The 22907-nt window shown below is 38.4% G+C and overlaps 1 protein-coding gene across 3 annotated transcripts in view; it reads right to left on the minus strand.

Moving 5' to 3' along the window:
* nrp2b (neuropilin 2b) overlaps positions 1-22907 on the minus strand; it is an 89154-nt gene that overhangs the window by 49842 nt on the left and 16405 nt on the right. For all 3 annotated transcript variants that reach the window (XM_052142592.1, XM_052142591.1, XM_052142593.1), the window contains 4 exons: positions 12794-12975; positions 3499-3726; positions 1262-1417; positions 984-1153 (listed from right to left, as the gene is read on the minus strand). In XM_052142592.1, coding sequence (XP_051998552.1) covers positions 984-1153; positions 1262-1417; positions 3499-3726; positions 12794-12975 — 736 coding nt within the window. The remainder of the gene's footprint in view (positions 1-983; positions 1154-1261; positions 1418-3498; positions 3727-12793; positions 12976-22907) is intronic.

Below are 22907 nucleotides of genomic sequence, written 5' to 3' on the forward strand. Positions count from 1 at the left end.
ACATGTACTCTTTGAGTCTTGTGACTTTACTTTCAAAACAGCTTGTATTTTAATGTAACTACACAAAAGAGATTGAAACTGATCCTGCAAATTCACTCTTTCTCACTGACATTCTGGGTGTCTCATGTGCATTTGGAGCTCTTTCAATCCCAATCCAATTATCATATTGTGATGAATCGAGATGTATCGAATCATGCCATATGTTTTGCAATGTGAATCATATTGTATGTATATCAACCGCAAAAACTTCTGTCCTTCCACACAAACAAACAGCAGAGCAGAGGTGTCTGGTATAAAGTATGGTCCTTGGGCATGTTGGAATTTACGACTGTAAACTGTTTGTCAAGATAGATGTCTAGGCCGTGGAACCTGAAATTGAAGGACTAATATCAGATGTTAACACAAAACAACCACTATGAGTTCTACCACAAGCCCAAAACACAGCAACATCCTGACACAAATACGACACACCAATACCAAAAGTAGTGAATGTCATTCAGAAGCCCTGGTTTGGTACCTAATATGAGTGACTCAGAATACAAAAGTTGAAGTCTGCCAGTTCAGTGTCTTAAACGACAATGACGTTTAAAAATTTCAGCCAAAATATATAAAAAATGGGAACGAATAGACAGCTCATGAACGCACCTGCTTATAGCTACTTAAGCATGATTTTGTGTCGCATTCTGACATAACACAAGAACTCATATGCAACAGTACCTATAGAGAAAATTAATCCCAAAGTATACTTTGGTCAGATGCTGAGCTTACAGGAAGCTTGACACAAATTTTGAGTTCTTTCAAGGTGCTGCACAACTGCAACAATGCTGGCCATGCATTTGTTTCTTTGTTTGAGTACATACGTAAAGCCTATTGCATGAGTATTACGATGACCATCACTTGTTGTGGACATAATGAAGATTAAATGTGCAGAAAAGGAGATTAAAATGAGCAAGTAAGAGACAAATAAAGAGAGAAAACCTCACCTGGATGTATTCTTTGTTGCTGTCCTCATTGGGCGTCCATGCGTTGTCATCAAAGTTAAGGCGAGCTTGTCTTGGAGACCAACGGCCATCATAGAAGAAGGATGAAGCAGAGATCTGGTCATCGCTGATCTTGCTTGACTCCATGCCAAAAGCATTACTGCAGTGGAAATCTGAGGAACACCAGAGTTCTCTGAATTTAGATTTAAGAGAACAGAGATACACGGAGGTAAAAAAGCACAACAGTGGGGTGCACGTAAAAAGAAAGAATGGACACTTACTGTCATTGACCTCCTTAAGTGTCATGTTGTAGCGGGCAGAGAAGCCATCTTTGGCCACGGCCATGTCAGTGTGAAAGGACAGAGAGAGGATACCTGTAGACGACTGTATTTCAGCTGGGATTTTGGTACCGCAATGCCGTCCAATTAGAGGGCCGACTGCAAAACACAAAAATGGAAGAATAACAAATGAGTCAAAACAAAAAACATTTAACAAGCTTCATATCATCCAAACACCGTTTCATTTTCTCTGTCTACCATTATAATATTGAAATAATAATAAAACTGAAAACAGAACGGCAAAGTCTGCTTTAATATATGAAATCCTTAACTGACAAATGTAAGCTCTGATAGGGTGTCCAGAGAGCCATACCCAGAGCTGTGTGTACTGAAGATTGGTAAATCTGTGCACAAAAGGGACGTGGGGTAATGGTTTCTCTGTGCTGGGATGTGAACTGGTCACATTTTTACATCATGTTCCAGCTGGCCACTCTGAAGATTAGAATGCTTATTCATCATATGTATGTATTCAACCTATACAACAGAGCACCTCTGAGTACTGGGACGTTTGTGTCAACAGATGTATATGATTTAGTTTTCCCGGGCTGTATTGCAGTAGAGTGGATGCTGTCTCACAGTAATGAATCCATCCTCCAGACTCACACACTCACAGTCTTGGATGGATGAAAAAGCATTGTATCATTCACAAAAATTAATTTACTTCTCTTTTGGAGAGGAAAGGGCTTTAATAAAGCAATAGCTCTTGAACATGTGATTGAAATAACTCTTTCTTGCCTTCGATGGTGTTGATGATGATATAAGTTGGTTAAGGTATCCTACTATGATCAGGACTGTATATCTGTGTGCATCTCTTTAATCGGTTTCATGTCGCTTGTGTGGGGGTGAATATGAAAAAAACATTTCCAGGTCACAGTTATAAATCAAAATATTTAGCATTTTATATTTTGAAGAAAATTAGCCTTATTTGCTTATTTTGAGGACCGTTAATGCATTTTGTTTTGTGACTATTTGAATTTACAGTTAACACCAATATTAATTACTTATTAAAAGAGAAGTGCTCAGTACTTTAAAATGTCAAGATATATATATATATATATATATATATATATATATATATATATATATATATATATATATATATATTAACATAAAAAAAGTATTGTACAACAAATACTAACATGATATATACATACAATGTAAATAATATAGCATTGTTTTTATGCATTACAACAATGAGAATAAGGATTTTTTATTTCAATCCTAGTCTAGATGGTTGATTAGATGGACTACCAGCTCTTGGGCCTGGTTTTCACCTGGCAAACCATCATAGACAAGCTGGTTTGGGATGGCTGACCACCAGCTACCTAAAAACAAAATGCATTCTAAAAACAGCTTGACCACCTTAACTAGTGACCTGTTTTTTCCACTAGGGTGATCTTTCAGTGTAGTGGTGTGTTTGAGTGTCTATTATCTGATTATATGTGCATGTGCAATGATAAAATATGAATCACTAAACAGACTCACAAAGAGTGGGGTGGTCATTGTGAGTATCTCAGGACTGAAGCATTAATAAGACAGCTGGGGGAAAAGCAAGCAATCCACACCACTCTATTCCAGACAAGGTTTAAATCTTGCAGTGTTAGTCACACCCCATTTTCACTGTACTGATAAAGGTTACCATGGCTGCTGTTACCCCCATCCTTCTCAACCTCTCTGTGTGGGAGAATACTGGTGTCATGGCTTTTTGTCCCGCCTGCCGCAGATAAGGTAAAGTAAGGCCCTGGGCTCCGCTTTCATCTGCCAACGCTCAGCACTAAAATAGCTCCAACGGCAGCCGCAGTAACAGCACGACAGCAATGCGCCTGAGCTTTATACCAGCGGAGCTGCTGGAACAACGGACAATGGACCGGCTTGCGCATGTCATAGGGGTAAAAGTGAACAGCTGTATAGACTAGTGGATAAACTAACCAGATGGCTCAGACAGACTCCCATAATGTAAAGGGGATGGTATGTGGATGTGAAATCATTAACTGACCAAATTATGTATGGCAGACATGCGACATACTGATCTCAAAGCAGACAGTGAGGTCAGAGGTAAATGGGAAACACAATCCTCTTAAAGTCACGGGTGGTCTGGACTTGGAATACCACAGTCCTAATCCAAATTCAGACAACAAATCCACATGGAATTCTTCAGGATTACGGGCATCTAAACTCACCCTGTGGAAGGCCGTCCCACACCTCCAGCCAATCGTACTTGCACTCGCCCTCAGACCCTTGCAAGGGGTCATTTTCCAGGTCGAAGGTCAGGAAGGTGAGGGTGACGTCCATGTTAGGAGGAACGATGATGATGAAGGTGCACTCCAGATTGTGGGGGTATTTGTCAGGGAAGCCAGGCGACTCGATTACGCCTGATGGACTGGTAAAGTTTCGGGAACAGTCAGAGCCTGAGAAGAGACAAATGAGAACATAAATGCAGACAACAGATCAAAAACACTCTGACTGTATATGTGAACGGTGGCCCCAAAATTATTTGGACCCTTAAGGCACACTTAAATATATATGAATGCCTTTCCATTATATAACAAAATATCAAACCAATGGCATTTATTTGAAATAAATATAGCACTTTTCCAGCAAAACACTTAAAAAAAAACTCTTTGTTAGGTTTAAATTATGAACAAAATGAACCTGGACAATTTCTGGTAGTAAAACTTTAGTGAATCTATGTATATCTATTTTACATGTCATTGTAAAACTGAATAAGAAAGGTGAAGCTAGTTCTTAGAATATCTTTAGCATACATTGTTTTCAGATTCCATTTGGTTTCGCATTTTGTTATACATGCAATTAAGTTCATACATTTTTAAGTGCAGCTTTAGTGTCCTTTTGGGGGGCCATCAAATGTGCAAAATCTTCAGAGATTCATAAGAGACAGTCTTTTCTGTATTGACCAAAATGTCAGAGAGTGCACTTGTTTTGGAGTGGTAGCAAAAGCACATTACTTGCTCTCCAATTTTCTTGTATTTCTTGTATAGAGAGACACACTCGGTTGGCTCTCTGAGAAAAACATATTGATGTGAGTGAAAATGAGAACATTCATCAAAGTGAAGCTTTAAATCTTTACAGAAAAATTCTTCATCTGCAAAAGTGCTGAATTAGAGTGATTTCCTATCCCTGGAGCTGCTGTCAATATTCATTTACCACAGGAGTCTGAAGCAGCACTCAAAAGAGTTTCTAAATGCTTGTCATGTCAGGACATGATCTATGATATGCATTAATGTACTGTATCTAAGTTTGACTGTGTGGTAGCCCTTGGTGGGCAAATGATGTGGTAATTTTGAAGCTTTACAGCCACTTTAATTGTATGAAATACAATTGTATGAATTGTATACTGTTCCACAGTAAAAGAAAGTCAAATAGGTTTTGAATGAAATGAGGGTATGAAAAAAATTACAATGTTTTCCTTTTTGTCTGAAAAAATAGGCTACAAGGTAAACATGTGCAGTTTTATGCTGGATGTAAGCCTGTGCTGGCCAGTGCTAGGCTTTGTATCACAAGGGTAATTGTTTTGTATGCTAACACATGCACAGTCACGCTTCACCTTCAGCCAACACATATGTCCTACATGCCAAGTCACCAGCAGCCTTTGACACGATGCACATCACGTTAACGTGTAATGCCATCTCTTCTGAGAGATGTCACTGTGCTCATACTAATGCATAGAAAAGCACACACTCCTCAAAACACACATTCAGTGTGCAAATGATATCCTATATGATACTTTCTGCAATCTAATATCTGTTAGAATTAGTTATTAGTAAATTGATACTAACAAAGTTACACGCATAACATTGAGGCAGGATACAAAAAAGAGAGTAACACACTGGCAAGAGAGATAGTAGGAGAGGGAAATAGTTTGAGAAGATATTAACAGGGGTTTGGAATAGGTGGTGGGCTAAGTGAGGGGTTAAATATTGGAGGATCAAAGAGCAAATGCTCAGTGGTCTGTGTCTCTTAACTATTCAATAACTCAAACACTAACTATTTCTGTGCTTTCCGAGCAGCTGTATGGGAACCGCACAGACAGGGAGTGACAACTGTGTCTCATGGGTACATACATCCTCAAATCACCTATACACTCTCCATCACCCAAGAGAGCATGTACACACTTTTATTCCATAACACTAACTGTCCTCTTCCTCAGTGGCAGTAAAATCCATAAATGAAATGTTCCCATTCCAAAAATAACAGCTCTAATTTAAAGTTCTAGAGTTGCAGACAGAGCAGTGTGGTGTCTGAAGCCTTAATGATGGGTCACTGACCCCATGAGGAAAGGTTCGGGCCAGACCTCGACACTCATGATATACACAAACACTTACAAACACACTCACCCAAGCAAGGGCTCTCAATGTGGATAGCAAACAGGAAATCTGGTCCTGTCTGGCACCCTAGCAGCTGATAGAGAGAGACAGGTCCCAGAGAGACAGCAGGCCTCGGTTAATGTTACACTCACTGCTCACTCCTCCAATAATACTGCACACTACATCTGTTCAAGGCCTTTGTGTGTATGTGTGTGTGTGGGGGGGGGGAGGAGGGGATAACAAACTGGTAATTACAAGGGTATTATGCTATAAATGTGGTTTATGAGTACATTTCTAGTGTCCCCATAATTCAAATCGCTTAAAAAACACATTAAATTATGTTTTATTGAAAAAGTAAAAATGCAGAAAGTTGTTGTGATGGTTAGATTTAGGGGTAGGGGATATAATCTATAGTTCGTACAGTATAAAAATCATTATGTCTATATGGAGAGTCCTCATCAGGATAGCTGCACCAACATGTGTGTGTGTGTGTATGTGTGTGTGTGTGTGTGTGTGTGTGTGTGTGTCGTGAACGAGGCTTCACGATTGCTGTAACAAAGCAGATAGCCACAGTCTACTGGCAGATTAATATTGTGGAAGATGAGAGTTTAAGAGATTTAATGCCTATTGCAATGAATATGGAACCTATGTGGAGACTACTTATTTCAATTAGTCAACCTCCTACTTGGACTTGAAATTGAAATTTTTAATTTTATTTGAACTGGTGCTATTTTAGTGCATTTCCAACGTAAAACTATGGAAGGCTTTGTTTGGAAAATGACAGAACTACTAAAAAACACATATTTTTTCTGTTTTATGAACAATTTAGGGTTTATCGCAGCAAATATTCTTAACTGAAGCCTTTATGGTCACTACCATGTATGAATTTGATCTGGCCACAGAAAGTGAGTATGATTTAATACAAAATGGTACAAAACCAATGACGAAACCAAATTCTATTGCACAGAGGTTGCTCTTTCATTGGTCTTTCAGTATTTTTCTTTTAGGTGTGTATCCTAAAATGGGATATAAAAATTAGACAATACATGTTGACATACAGCAACACATACAGACCTAAAATGAATGTGGATAGCATAGCTCAGATAATTTTGGAATAATCTGATGGGAAATGAGTGTGGATATTTTCGACTGAAATCTATAATTTTTTATCGAAGTGTTTCGTATTTTGACAAATATGAGGACAGTTTGTGACATTTCCAGACACCTGGGAGAAGCAGACATAAGCAAAGACTTACAGTAAACAAAAGCAAAAGTCTCCTTTTGCTCTTCATTTAATCTCATTATTGTCTATAGGAAGATTTTGAGATATAGAGATTTCTCATTTGTGATATTTCTTTCATGTTGGTGAATCTATTTCTTTGCATTTAGTTTCCTCCAATCACCTGCACATTAAAACCACAAAAACACACTTGCGTGAAAGGATCTAGTTTGAGTGTGTCATGTTGCCCACATTACAGGGTCAGATCTGCTGTCAGACACCCTTTACCCCGCAGTAGTGACATTCTGCTTCATTATGGCCTGTTTCTCAGATTGGCTGTGCATGTGCGTGAGTATAGCCAAGCGTATATTCGTGCTTATGAGACCCTGCAAGTCATGTTCTGACCCCTCATACTCACGCCATCTCAGACAGGCAGACAGTTTCCTAAACCCCCGCTGAGCCTCTACTGTACTGGACCACAGTGAGTATTGCATGAGTGACCTGGATGCCATCAGCCTTTTTGTTCTCTCTCATTAATTCATGTTTGTGAGCATGGTAAAAACAGCAAGCATGCAGAAGGTTGGGGGAACTCTCCCCCACCCCTCTTCTAGCAGGGGAAAGCTGGAAAGTGTTGGAGGCTCAGAGCCGAGATTGACGAGTGTGGTGGGGTTTGTCTGTGGCTGGAGGGGAGGGGGGGGGTCTGTTAATAAGGAGCGTTGCTGGGTAGAATAGGAATGATTGTCATGGATGAGTGAATTGTGTTTGTGTGTGAGAGATTACTGTAGTGAATGTGGGAGGTGTGCTGGCATGATTCATGTCATGAGAAATATTGCAGATGTTGGTCTGTGTGAGGAGTTCTGGCATAGTATCAGTGTGTCCATATGGACCTTGCATGTCTAGACAAGCTTGTTTATTAGGATTCCTGGCTTTAAGAATGTAGCTTGAATATCAGCAAACTTTATTATTATGCCAATATTTGGTTTAAGTTGTCATGTTTACGTTAAAGACAAATTCTGCACTGCACAGTAGGACTTTCTGGTTTCCAGATTTGAAGATTTCCATACTACTGTAATAAGTATCTAATGAGATTCACCATTTAGAATAATGGGAATTACAAAAAACAAAAACATTTCAAAGTAAAATTCCACACACATTAAGGTAATAAGAATTTGGTAGGTGAATGTACTTATTTGTCACAATGCAAAAAAATCTTAATGGTTCTACAATAAGCCTAATTTACTTATATATACATTTTCCATATATATATATATATATATATATATATATATATATATATATATATATATATATATTTTATTTTTTTTTTTTTTTATTCCATGAGATCCCGAAAACCCCCCAAACCCCAATTTGACCCAGATTGATATTTCAAACAGCTGCGTCTCATCACAACAAAAAATAGCTGTGATCTGATTGGTGAACATGCCAGGGCATCAAAACGTCTCGAGGGCAGTATCTCCATCAGTTAGTCACTATTAATTCTGATAGTACATGAGATGCACTCACTACTGGACTCTGGGCATCACTAGGGCTGTAAGGCAGTTGTATTGTGATCTTTAATTGGCTGTTACTCTACTAGACCTCTACTGATGAAGATCTGATTGGCTGAGATTTTTCATTTTGTTGCTGTGGCAACAGAATCATAGGGTTATGTGTATGTCTGACTAAACTAAGTTTATTTTTTATATATAAATGAGGTTCAGATTTAAGGCAGTATGTAAGGTGACTGGTCTTTCTAACACTTTTGTTGTCATTTATTTTTTTTTGCATATTATGCAAATCAGACAACTGTGCCCACAAATATCTGAGATCTGACTGCAATTTGCACAGCGCAATTCCCAAACTTGCAGGTCAGTTATGAGAGCTAGAGTGTGGAGAATGTGGCAGACTGCAGCGATCTGGCATACTCTGCTGCTGGGACTGTAGAAATTAATTTAAATACAGCCCTATTTCAACACTGATTGCACCTGGTTACACTGGATTGTGGGAGGTTAGTGAATAAGATGCAGATTTTTGAGCTGAAAGGCAGCACACAAAAGTGGCACAACTGTTTAGTGAAATTGTCCCCTAAAAATTTAGATTTGTGTACAACAACCTCATAATAAAAAACGTCTGATAATGACCACTTGAAAACAAATGTCTTTTTTGGGGTGTTGTCCGAGGAGCTAACGCTACATCACACATTCATTTTGCAAAATACAGTAGGAGTCCTGGACAAAGATCCAGACAGCTTAAAAAATTACACATCATTTTGATCTCAAGGGCAGGGGTTTGGTGGCACCAGTGGTATCCACAGAAAAGGAGAACAGAATAGGCTATTATTTGTGATAAATTAAAGAATGGAAAATTTATGATATGTACTGTATATAATAGAAGAAAATTCTTAAATATAGTAAACATAAAGAAATAAGTATATATGAGTACTACTCATTCAAAAAGATATCAGTGCACTTTTTTTACCTTCTGCCCCTTCCCCTGCCCCTGAGGTCTGTGCATGCCACTGGGTGGTACAGGAAGCAGTTTGGCGGACTTAAGGCCCACGAAATGCTGCTTTTCTGTCTGCAACTGGAGGTGGAAAATTGATACAGTGTTTCTTCGCAGCAGGCTGGGCAACACAAGGCAGACACACCTCCTGGCTGTGTATTTACCCAAGATTCCTATCACTGCTAGAGAACACTGCCCTGACAGTGCCAGGACAAGTACAGTACACTCACCAATATAAATAAACAACACTTACACTCTGGTTTTCTGAGATCCATTTACATTTCTACTGTTGTTTCTCTCTTTAGATAAACAAGTCACCATCCACTTTCATTGTATGGAAAACAATATGCAATGAAAGTGAATGGTAAATTATATTTTTCTTTTTGTAATAGGATCTTATTACAACCCTTTCTGAATTATTCTGGTAACACAAATGTACGTTTAAACATGATTCAACAATGGCTAGAGGAGTTTATGTTGGAATGAATATGCATACATAACCAAATCATAGTGGCAAACACATACAGTATTATCTCAAATTTCATTACAGTTCAAAAACTCTCTTTGTCTTTGTTTGAACCAGTACATATCCACACACACACTCCCACACATTTTCACACGCACCCTGTGAGTATAATGAGATCTTGTTAATGCCATGGCAACTGAGAGCTTCCACACACCGATGGGTCTCATCATTATTGCTTGTTTATGATAAAAAAAAAAATCTGCAACCTGCCGTCATGATAGCGTTCATCACTGTCTCGAGTCGTACCTCTGCGCTGTGTTCGCCAGTTGCTTAGGAGCTCCCACACATCAGATTACACTCATGTGACTGTGGGCTAGCATGTCATCACTTCCTTCCAGACGCGGGGCCTCTGTTCACGCTAAAGTGTTCACTGATTTCTTTCTCACTGTTGGGTGTTCACACTAATGAGTGAGCTTAGCAGTTTGACTGCCTAGTGGCCCACTAAGAACTCTCTTTTGTGTTCCAATCCCTTGTAACCATCCGACTGTAACTTCCCCCAGGCCTAGACCCCCAATCTTGACACGACTAACTGGTCATTTCTGACAAATGTCTTCCTCCAACTTCAAAACATCAGCCCTTTCATGGTTCACAACCACAGGGAGATCATAGGAAAGACCGTCACACATGTTGTGTTAGTAGCCCTAGCTGCCCTGCCCCCGGACTCAGGGGATAGTAGATCAGGAGTCAATTAAAGAGGCATTCCCGGAATGCTTTCAGAAGGTTGAAATAGGAACAAGGAACATCCCCACTCTGTTTATTTTGCCCACTAGCAGCTGCCTTGATCTGAATTTTTGACGGTGAATGTCAAACATGCTAGGTTTGTGATTCTCAACTGGTGGGTCGAGACCCAAAAATTGGTCGCTGGTCTGTTCTAATCGCAGGACAGAAGGAAAAGACTAAACAAATTTATCAACTTTCAAAAAAGGTGAAGAAAATGCTTCCTGTGTCTTTTGTTGATGTCAAAGGCTTTTGTCCAATCAAATCCACTGTATTTTAATTCATCTGTGATTTGGTAGAAGCTGCTAAATTAGGCAGATGCCAACATGGACAGGTTTGTGTGACATGCCCTCATCCTCAAAAACCACAAACACATGTATGCAAGGTAAAAGAAAATATGACCTATATAAGACCTATATGACCTATAAAATATGAAAATAAGACTGCATTTAATATGGGTTGAAGAGAAAATATACAAAACTGACCATTTTCCAAGTCAGCCTATGCAATGTTAATAATATTGCATATTGTTGGACATACTGTATGCAGTTCGTATGGAAATATTACAAAATTAAAATGTTCAATCTCCAGGAGATTTTAGTTTACTTAGTAAATAATTTTTGTACTGTGTTGAGTTGTCACTTAAAGGGTTAGTCCACCCAAAAATTTTAATTCTCATTTAATTAATGCCATCCCAGATGAACATTTAGCTCAGTATGTCCTTAAAATACAAGTGGCTGTTGATCCAACCATTGAAGCTTCAAAAGGAACAGACAGCCAGCATAAATGTCATCCATATGACTTAGCTGGTTAAACTAATGTATTCTAAAGTGAAACGGTCGCTTTTGGTGTGAAAAAGATAACTATTTAACTATAAATCATCTCTTCCGGTCAGCAGCGGTACGTGTGTGTGAGACGTAATCGCATTGGCATGTTCTCACGAGAACAGACACATACCCGGAAGAATGGGAACGCTGTACAGAAGCTTTGTTGGATTTGGTTTAGATTTGTATTTGTATCTGTTTGTTTACTCACAATGGTGCATTTGTGTACTCATCCTGTATGTCTCAACCAAGAGAAAACCGTGAGATTATGTCCTTAACATGCCATCGTGAATACGTCACGCGAGAGACCGCGGGAATTCCGCCTTCCTAGTAATGTGCATACTGTTGCTGACCAGAAGGGTTGATTTATAGTTAAAAAGTATTTAAATGTTGATCTTTTTTGCACCAAAAGTGATCATTTTAGAAGACATTAATGTAACCAGTGTGGTGTATGGATGACCATACACGATGATGAGCATATGGATGAGCAGCCACTTGGTGCTACTTGGACCTACTGGGCTAAGATATTTTTCTATTTTTCTTCAAATGTGTTCAGCTAAAAAAAAAGAAAGTCATTAACATCTGGAGTGGCATGAAGGTGGGTAAATGATGAGAGAATTAACATTTTTGGGTGAACTATCCCTTTAATGTTCAATCTAAAATCTGCTCCTGAAGCAGAACCACTGTATTTGAGAACTACTAGAATATTGCAAGAAGGCACCCCAGCTACAGTAAAGCTGAATGTTCAACCCTGAAGACCTAAAGAAAGTCAGTAAAGGAGATGATGATGATCTACTGCACACCCTTCTCTCCAATCCATAAAAAATAATTTGGAACTTGTCATAAAGTGTAATAATGGCTTCCTGCTTCTGAACTCTCCAATCAGAACTTTTCCCTCCAGTTTACCAAAGCGAATCTTTACCTTTCAACCAAAGTAATAAAAATGGTGGGCTGTCAATGACGCCATGCTGACCAATGGAGACTGTTCCCTCCGATTTACAAAAGCCAACCAACACTTCTCAGGAAGGTGGGATTTGACACATTACAGCCCATGCTGCAAAGAGTAGTGAGTAAATAAAAGAAGATGTGTGCTGTGTTTCCTGTGTGAAGGGAGAATTTGAGATACGTGTTAAGAGAAACAGTTCCATTGACACAGAAATCATGCTTTTCTCTGATCTTGACAAGCTCAATGGGGCCATACCAACTCTCCCAACACTTAAAATGTTGTGTTAGTACAAGAAGACTCTAGAACAGAAGACTCTACTTTAGAGCACAGAGGAGAGATGTGTAAACAGAAGGCAAGTCTTTGACATTATATTGTTTATGATGAATTACATCCTGCTGGGTATGGTACACGCTTACCTGTCTTATAGATTTCATAGCGTAGCGAGAAGCCGGCCCCCTGGTGGGCGTAATCTGAGACAAATTTGATGTGCAGAACAGGACCTGAGGAGATGATCGCAGGGGGGGCAATGTTACTGCAGTGTCTCCCCAACAGATCAGCAGTCTCTGAGTTCCCATCCCGAATCTCAATGAAGTCATACCTATGGAGAAGACCAAACACAGGGACATTAATGCAAAGACCTGGTGTGTGGATAATCATTATGCAGAGTTGGAATGTTGATCCTCGAAAAGGGAATATAGACAACAGATTGTCCATTGTATACTGGAAACAAGAATCTACAGTGTTTTACTAATAGTTTTTATTTGGATTCTCATTTGTTTCACCTGGACAGCAAAGAAATTGAATCTAGAGCAAAAGAATGCTTTTGCCTATGTTCTCAGATTTTTTCTCTCCTGAGAAAAAGACCCCAATAATCTCACGTCTTCGCTACAGTTTCAGAAGAGACTCGAAAATGTCTAAAATTATGCTCAGATATGCTAATATAACAAAGTCATCAGTCAAAAGTCAGATATTGCAATATTAACCAGTTAATGTTGAGGTCTGTCTGCTCTGCCACCTCTTCATAAAGAATTTAGTCTTTTTTTGTCCTCCCAACGAGAAGGTGTATTATCTGCTCTCTTATGAAAATGTGAATGAAATGAGAAGTGATACTGAATCCATTTGTCAGGTACAAAGATGTAACAAAGCATTGCTACTTAGCACAGTGCTACTGTGTTAATAAGGCTGGGTTTATGAAGCTGTACTAGAAGGAACACATTTTACACCAAAGCGTGACTCCACACAGCGAGCTGTGCCTCATTTAACTAACAATTCAGCAAGCCTATGGACCCTCAGAGAATCTGCACCCTTCAGCAATAGAGAGTCATTGTCTAAAATGCTGCTCCAACTCAAGAGACAAGCACACAGACAGAGAAATCAATGAGCCTGGAGTTGTAGAATGCATGCTCTCTCTGTCCTCTGAAGTATTTATTCAGCATGGTGCATTCCCTTGCAAAAACTAGATTGTTTAAAGGGTTTTTTTTTATAGTTTGTGAGTCTTGAAGTTCTAAGTCATGATTAAAATATCAACTCAGTCTCAGATGTTTCTCCAAAAATTAGATAGAATTAGACAATTGTTGACATACAGTAAGAGTACAGTGCAATAAAATTAAAGTGAAAAGCATAGTTTATAATATGGTATTGGAATTTTGATAAGAAACTCTTGGGTTCATATTGAAATTTCTGGAGCAAAATCGACTAAACAAAAACCTTTTAAACTCTTGTGTATTATTTGCACTATACAATTGTTTAGGTTTGTTTACATTACAGTGTCTGCAAATTTGTTTTATAATTGGCTATAATTTTAAACAGAAAAGGTTAGTAAGCAATTTTATCACAATAAAATCATGTTAACACATATTGTTTATGTCTTGTGGCTATACGTTTAAAACAGAGAGGGGCAGATTCACTAAACAGGTGTGGCACTTTTGTGTGTGGTATTTCAGTGCAAATACCTGCATCATATTCACCAACATCCCGCAATCACGTTTAATGAATTTGTAATTGTGCTGCATCTTCAATATTTAAATGAAGTCATTGTCATTCTTTTTCACATAAACAGGCCTCCTTTCTATGTAAATTAGGCTCGTAAAAGATTGTGCTTCATACACATAACTCCATGCAATTTGCCCTACGCCATTTACATTGCACTATTATTAAAATTAATTTGATTTATGTTTGTGAAAATTTGTAACCAATCATTTCAGCAGTAATTAAACAAATAATCAATATATGATGTTGAAGAGCGTTATAAACTGACATATATTTATATACGCTGTGTCATCCAGCGCACGTTCTGCATGTTTAAGAGATGATCCATGTGTCTAGATCAAAGTGATGCTCTTCAGTTCCGGCAGGGTGGGTCAGATACAGTGGTCTACGGCATCCTCGGCTATATTGCAAGATCAGAATTGCGCGTGCAAATTGTGTTTGCCGGCGATTCTGTGAGCGCATTTGAGCCGTTGCCTGATCTGTATAATTCCTATAGTGAATTGGGTGCTAAACGAGTGCAGTTAGCGCATGCAAAAAATAAATTCTTAGTGAATCTGCCCGTGAGTATTACAGATTGTCCCCCATTCACTTCAATTTTAAGCGCCTCATTGTAACCTTGATTTTTGCTTTTTTTTAAAGAAAAGGAGGGATTTGATTACCACAAAAATGATTAGTCATTTTTGTGGTAATCAAATGTGCCACAAATGCTGTCGATTGAGCTCAATTTGTATTGAACCCAGAATATTCCTTTAACCCTCAATTTTAATGCTCTAAAATAGCTTTGCGCATTGAGTATTTAGTAAAACCGGTTCTAAAATAAATATGCATACATTAAACATCAGTGTGTGCATTATATTTTTAGTGAATTCATTCCTCTGACTTCTGATTGAAGACTTTGGTATCTCAGCAAATCTGAGCACAGTTTGAGATCTCCTCTAAAACTATTATAGAAGAAACGTGTGGGTCTTTTTCTCAGGAGAATCTGAGAGGAAAGAGACTCCATTTGATCTCCATTTCATCTTACTGCTGTCTACAAAACACTCTTGAGATTTTAAATACATTTAATTTGTGAATGTATTGTGAATGTACCCTCTCCTGTGGGTTTCTACAACTCTAAGTGAAAATCTATCTGTAAGGAGCACATTTATTAGTGGCTAAGTGTACTGACCTCAAAATGTCTCATCCCTTTCACTTTTGGTTGGATTATCATTTGTACACTTCCTTCTGGCTAACATTTTAAACACAGCGGTAGTTCTTGGTCTGTGGGATGGGAAAGAGGCAAACTGGGGATTTATTGTCAAATTTAGTAGGCTATGTGTCTTATGCCATTCTATGAAAAATATGTAGAGTATGCCAAAAATCCTGATTCTTTTGCCCCCATCTGTTTGTCTTCTTTTTGGCAGGCTGTAGGGTTTACCAAAACAGGGTGGGACTGTTTGTTGTGAGAGTAAAAAAGAAAAAGATATCTCAGGAGCTGAAGGCACTGAGCACTCTCACCAATCAAACATTTGTTCAGCTCTCCTCAATGCTTCTGATAACATGTCCCACCTGAACTGTCTGTCCTTCCTTCTGTCTCTTTCCTCAAAATTACATGACACTCAGTGATAAAAGATGAAAACTTGACAGACAGCGAAAGAGAGATGGAAGTATAGAGAAACCAGACACTGCTATCATTTTACAGTCTGACAGACATTGGCAGCTGTTTTCAACTATCCTTTAAAAAAGACTAACCCTAACTCCATCCTAAAAATGTTTTGCATATATATAGAATTAAAATAATAATAATAATTGCTTTATTTCTGATTAAGCAAGACATTCCAGACATTCTCAAATGAAGATTTAGTAGCAAACTTCTTAAGAATGAGTATAAGTAACACACATGCTATTTGAGATCAGAACAGACCTTTTGATTCACTTTAAATTTTGCTTACTGTATCTTCATTTGAGCTTGTTAAAATTAGTTAATTAAACACAGTCTCCAATTAACTAAGATTTAAGCTCTGCTAAAGAAAACACCAAACTCTTAGCACTGAGGACACTTGCTGTATGTGGCAGTCACATGGGCTGCAAAAAACAACGCAAACACTGGCTTGTGTTTGCTGCAGATGCAAAGTAATTAGATTTTCATGGATCTTATGACTGAATGTTGTTACCATGGTGAATGTGTTTAGGGTTAGGAAGTTGCCATTGTCGACCAACCTGAAAAGATGTGACTACAGAAACGGTTTGTGATTGTCATTTCTCTTTTTGCCAATTCTTTTCTTTCTATTTGTCTCGTTTTTACTCTTACTTTGCACCAGCAAATAAGGGCAAGCACAAGCTTTGGCAACCCTGAGTTAGTTTCTGCGTGTGTTTTATTTGACCAAGGCAGAGTATCTGCAGATGTAACCCTCCTCCACTGTCAGAGCCGCCGGTTAATTGCTTTATGTCTATATGTGGAAGAACTCTTTTTCACACCTGTACATACCTATTAAGTATCAGAAGTCCCCTACTGATCCAGGCATCTGATCTCAAACACATTCTTGGTTACACAAGGTAAACAATATATATATATATATATATATATATATATATATATATATATATATATATATATATATATATATTGTGTTCAACAGCAACATATTGTAAATCAGTATCAGAAATGAACTTTTTTTAAAAGGTGTCATTTCTGCGCCACTTGTGGCACCAAATGGAAATGCAATCTCTTTAAGTAGCCAAACTGGGCCAGACATAACAACAGAGGTTAACGAATGCCGAGAGTTGGGGCGAGGCAACCTATTTGTCTGTTGAATGTTTCAAACTCTTTAAATTCTGTTGCTGCTAGTTTGAAGATATATTTGCCCTGAAACTGATTTTCAGGGGTATTTTTACCTTCATGAATGCCTTATTGTGTTCTTACCATATAAAAACACACAACATGCCATTTAGAAGCATCTATTTATGTCGAACACTTAAATTAAATCAGTTAACTGAACAATTATGGTTGTTACCTATAAAATCAACTCATTGTCGAAAACAAAGACACTTCTATATAATGCACAAGATAAAATAGCACAATATGTTTTAAATTATTGTCTATCACTATGTGATATCACTTATTCTGTTAGATTAAATAGCGCTCTACAGTCCACTGTCACTGTGGATTTTGATGCAACCACTTTTCAACTTTTGCAACCGCTATTCAACAACACTTACCTATAGAAATATTTGCCAGCTACAGAATCTATGGTGTCTGCAATACATCTATTGCAAAACAATAACTAGATAAGTAACAGGTAAAGAGGGAGTATTTCACCTATTCTGCCCCCATTGTACTGAAGATTCATTAAAAAATCAGCAGATTCACTCAAGCGGAAGGAAGTCTCACCCTTTGAGCAAAAGTAGATAATTACGGGTTTTGCGTAAAGACCTCAATCTCACCCAGAAGGAGAATAAAAATACTGAAAGTAGCTCTAAAATGTAACTGCTTCTTTGAGAGAATTCCCAGACCATGCTCAGATAGTAAGCTATTTTGTTGGGCCATAAAAAGAGTTGTAACTGCCTTTTTTTATGTCAGAGAGAATTCTGGAACCACGGTACAGTTAAATAATTTACCAAATCTAATAAAGGATTGTATTCTTCCATTATAGACTAAGCTTTAATGGAATACTGTATAATTCTGTTTTACAGGTAAGCATACTATGCTAGTATAAAAATACACATTGTCTATTCCATAAATAATCTTCTGTCCTGCAAGCCAAGCAATATGCCTGTACCCTGAAAAAGACATGATATGTGTGGGAGACATGCGTTACCCCCCTGAGCCTAGTCCACCTTCACACCATCCATTGATTCTTCATTACAAGCAGAAAACATACATTGATCAGAAGAAACCCTGGGGAGCTGTGCAGAGTGATGATATCATCCACTACTCTTTGCCTTACTCAAGAGGAAATCTAGCTGTGAGGGTAGATGTGTTCATTTGTCAAATCTGTCCCAGATAAAGAGCCACACAGACAAACAGAGAGGGTAACTGCTGTGTAAAATTGTTCGTTTCATAGATGTTCATGTCAATCATCAGCGACTAAGTGGCTAGTCCATACATACAGTGCTAGCGTAATATCACTGCCATCCCCTGTAAGGGTCCTACAGCAACAAAAGCAGCTGTCTTTGATCCCCAGCTGGCACCGGTGGGGTGTCACAGGGTCTGTGATCACAACTCTGCATGTGGCCAGAGTTGAGAGGCTAAAATTGCTCTTAGACTATTGTCACAGTTAGGATCTCCCTCTTCACAGATGACAAAACCAAAATGTCAGTGAACCGGTCCCCTCATAGTAAGCATGTGACACTGGTACTAATCTCTAGTGTAAATTAACTCAGAGACTGCTTCTATTGATATCCAAGACACATTTGCACTAATATACTAGGTCAAATAATCTTTGATCTGCAAGTTTAGGATTTCACCCCAGGCAATCTGAAGTGTATTTATAACTTTAATCTCTAAATGAAAGACAAACAGACAGTTTATGAATGAACATCTGCACTTATTAAAGGGTTAGTTAACCCCAAAATTAATTTATTTCATTATTTACCTCATACCATGCCAGATGTGTCAGATTGTTTTTTCTTCTGCTGAAAACAAACTAAGATTTTTAGAAGAACATCTCAGCTCTGTAGGTCCAAACAATGCAATTTTAAGGCTCCAGTGGTTTAATCAATGTCTTTAGAAGTGATCCAGTTGGTTCTGGGTGAGAACAGACCAAAATGTTTTCACTGTAAATCTTGACAGTTGTCTCGTTGGCGTTGGGAGACAACTGTCGAGATGTACAGTTAAAACATTGCTTTAGTTTTACATTTGCTGAATTTATCTCCTTTTTGGAGCTTTTGGCTTTCTGGTCACCATTCACTTGCATTGTATGAACCTACAGTGTTGAGATATTTTTCTAAAAATCTTTTATTGTGTTCAGCAGATGAAAGAAAGTCATACATATCTGGGATTGCATGATAGTAAATTATGAGAGAATTTTCATTTTTGAGTGGACTGTTCCTCAGGAAGATAGTAGATAGATAGAAGATAGACAGACTGCAGAAGATAGTCTATCCTATTGCATGAAAGTAAATAATTATTGGTTTTATGTAAAAACCTCAATCTTACAGTAGCTGGTGGAATAATTAAGATACTGAAAGTGGCTCTAAAATGTGAACAGCTGGTTTAAGGGAATTCCCAGATGCTCAGATCGACCATTTACATCAGAATGGTACTCAAAGACACTTTTGTACTGTTATACACTTTGAAAAATTATTTCTGAATGACAAGCTTAAAAAGGCACCACTGGCAATATGAAGTGTATATAACTTAAACTTTAAATAACAGTTTTGATGCTAATATACACAGTATATATACTGCATTTATACATATCTTGTGAATGTGAATTCCACAGTGCGGAAGCCTCGGAGAAGATATCGCTCTGCTGAATTAATAAAAATCCCCCGGAAAGGATGAAAATATATACATTTCTTGTATATTAATATGGTGATGAGATAATATCAAAAACTGGAATACTGTGCCCGAGGGAGGTAAAGACAGTGTTAAGAGAGGAGAAGGAGAAAAGCGCATAAAGATGAAAGAGATGGATGGAGAAAGAGAGCGGTAAAAGAGCGAAAGAGGCATATCTTCTACTTGCTCAGCCCCTGTTTATCTCCATGTCGTTTAGGAAAGCAGCTTTGCTGATTGCATTACAGATATTTCATGATAATTCAACCCATGCTTATTATATTTATTCCACAATAATCTATTTATACCTTTTAGAAGCAGGACACATTTGATGCTGTGCTAAGGATGCGTGGAACGATCTGGTTAATTAGAATGTTTTCGGTATGACAAGGTATGCTGCGAAAAGACAGAAGAGAGAGAGAGCAGAACAGTCTCTTCTATGCACGCTCTAAGCTTGCATTACATCTGGTCTTTGTCATCTAACCAGTAGAATAAATTGTGTGCTTCTCCTCTGTCTTTTTCACACTTATTCTCTGCCCTTTTGTGACCTTCTGGGTCTGTTCCAAAACCTAGTGAGCTGCATAAGTTGGAAACATTTTAAGGTATCATAAATATGCTCCTGACACAAATTATTCATTTTTTAGGCCAAATGTTAAAGGCTAGGGTATACTTCGCTCTTCTGCGTGCCAATCCGTCTTGCCCGGGGTCATGCGTTCTAGTCTTTCAATATAAATTATTGTAGAGCGGAGGAGGGCGGGGCCAGGCTGGAACAATGCATGCCCAGTCCCCAATCAGCCTGATGAGGGCGCACGAGGGATAAAGGCGGCTGGTGACGATGGTTTGCGAGAGAGAGAGAGAATGACAGGCAGCTGCTCTGTGTGTTTTTCATTTATTTCTTCATTAAACTATAATTTATATTGTCATGCTGGTTATCGCCTCCTCTTTTCCATTGAACTGCTTTACATATATTTTGACCTCAAGCCCATTCTGATGTGCTCGATTCATCCACACTACAACTGCTTTGTGATACTCTTTAGTACTGTGAACAGAAGCCGCATGTGCAGAAGACACTCTCAAACCGCATGTCAAGAAAAACTGTGCTGCATGCGTACAGTCCGCACATACTGTGCTGATGATGAAATTTGCTGTTTTCACACAGTGGCATGCGGAAAAACAAATTACACCTTGGCCTTAATGCAGCAATACATGTGTCCTTCATGAGAAGTCCATCCAATAACACACTAAAGCACGAGAAATGTAAATTATAAATATTCAATATACTTACTGAAATGTATTAATAAAATGCAGTTTAATCTATGAAAGCTTGACTAATTTACCCAATGTTTGTGTATATTCTATATATGAATAGTTATTAGAGTATCGCATTGTTAGCTTTGCAACATGCTCGAGTCCCCTGTGTGGTTTGCATGAGAAGCACTGTGTCTGGTTCTATTTCATTTTGAATACTGCCATGGAAGATAGCAGCCTAATTTGGCTGTTGACAGCAAGGTAGCTCACTTGTTTTTGGAAAAGTCTCTAAAGTTGCATCCTTTCCTTTAGTAACAACTACTCCAGAGCTTTTATTCAACACTGTCTGTGAAGTGGTCTTTGCAGAGCATTGACGATTCTGTGGAGGAAATGTTTGCCATGAGAGTGTGGCTGGACTATCAACACTGTTTACTTCATCCATGTCTGATGAGAGTGAGTGCTGACTGAGGGGAATTTGGAATAAAGCTATGATGAGAATGGGCCGTGCCTTGGAAGATGACTCATTTTAATCAGCTAAAATGAACGATGGAAAAGGGGGAGAAAGAGAGTGAGTTGGAAAGTAAGAAGGAAAGAAATAGTACAAGAGAGCGGGAAATAGAAGGAAAGGGATGGAGGGAGAGAGTGAAACCAACATAGCTGGTCATCATTGTGTTTTGGAATGCAGGTCCCTCATGCTATTGCAAACCAATGGATGGAAAAAAGATGCAATGAAAATGAAAGGTGACTGGAGTTACCATTCTGCCTAATATCTCCTCTTGTGTTATAAAGTAAGAAAGTCATAAGGATTTGGAATAACATGAGGGTAAGTGAATGATGACAACTAGCGTTCCAAGGAAAAACATGCTGGTGACCAGCTATGTTTTGTTCCACAAGTTATGCCAGCACCAATCCAGCACAAACCAGCATAAACCAGTCTGCATCAGCATGGAAAGAGTGTAGATGGAAGACAAAGAAGGAAAGAATACAAGACAGAAGGGAAGACAAGACTGAGCGAGAAAGAAATGGGTGTAAAGATGAACATGAGGGTGTGGTGGCAGACAGAAAGACTAAACTTTATGAGGTCAAAGGGGAAAGTCAGAAGTCCAGCTAGTTTTCAACATGTGTGCACATAAATGTGTCAGTCAGTCAGAGACAGGACTGAGAGGCATGCCTGGATATGATCCCTGAGCTGCATAATAGTATCTGACAGGGAAACTCTTCAGGTTAAATAAATTAAGTATGGCGCTTAGCTGCCAGTTGCATCCAGCAGAAAGATACTGAGCTATTACTAAATCTGTATCACCATAAATCAAATAAACCGTCTTCCCACAGTATCTATAACACAATATGTATGAAGTGAGAGCATATGATACATATGCAAGACTGTCTTAAACTGTACACACCCAAAATAATAAGAGAAAGAAGTATAAAAAATAAACTCTGTTATAAAATGGCATTTTGTGTTATTACCCTGCTAGAAATAAATAAATAAACAGTTAATTTAGATTGTACCACATGAAGCGAATTGTTAAGGTTCTCAAAAAACCTTTAGATGGCGACTAGTCAAGCCGGTAGTGCTGATTTGGTAGACATCCATGCTGTTAACCAGGTTATATACAGCATATTTAACATACTGTAGCTGTGATCCCTATCTCACTCCACCCATGTGCTGCTCGGACCTGTATCTCTTGATATCCATCTGTAGTCTCGACATTACAATAGAAGTTCCCCTTCTGTCACTCACTCAACGTTTTGTCGAATTAAGTGACACAAGGGGTCTTCCTTGGGAGCCTCGCGTACCTCTGAACTTGAGAAAA

Source organism: Xyrauchen texanus, chromosome 14 (assembly GCF_025860055.1).
Source record: "Xyrauchen texanus isolate HMW12.3.18 chromosome 14, RBS_HiC_50CHRs, whole genome shotgun sequence".
Taxonomy (NCBI): domain Eukaryota; kingdom Metazoa; phylum Chordata; class Actinopteri; order Cypriniformes; family Catostomidae; genus Xyrauchen; species Xyrauchen texanus.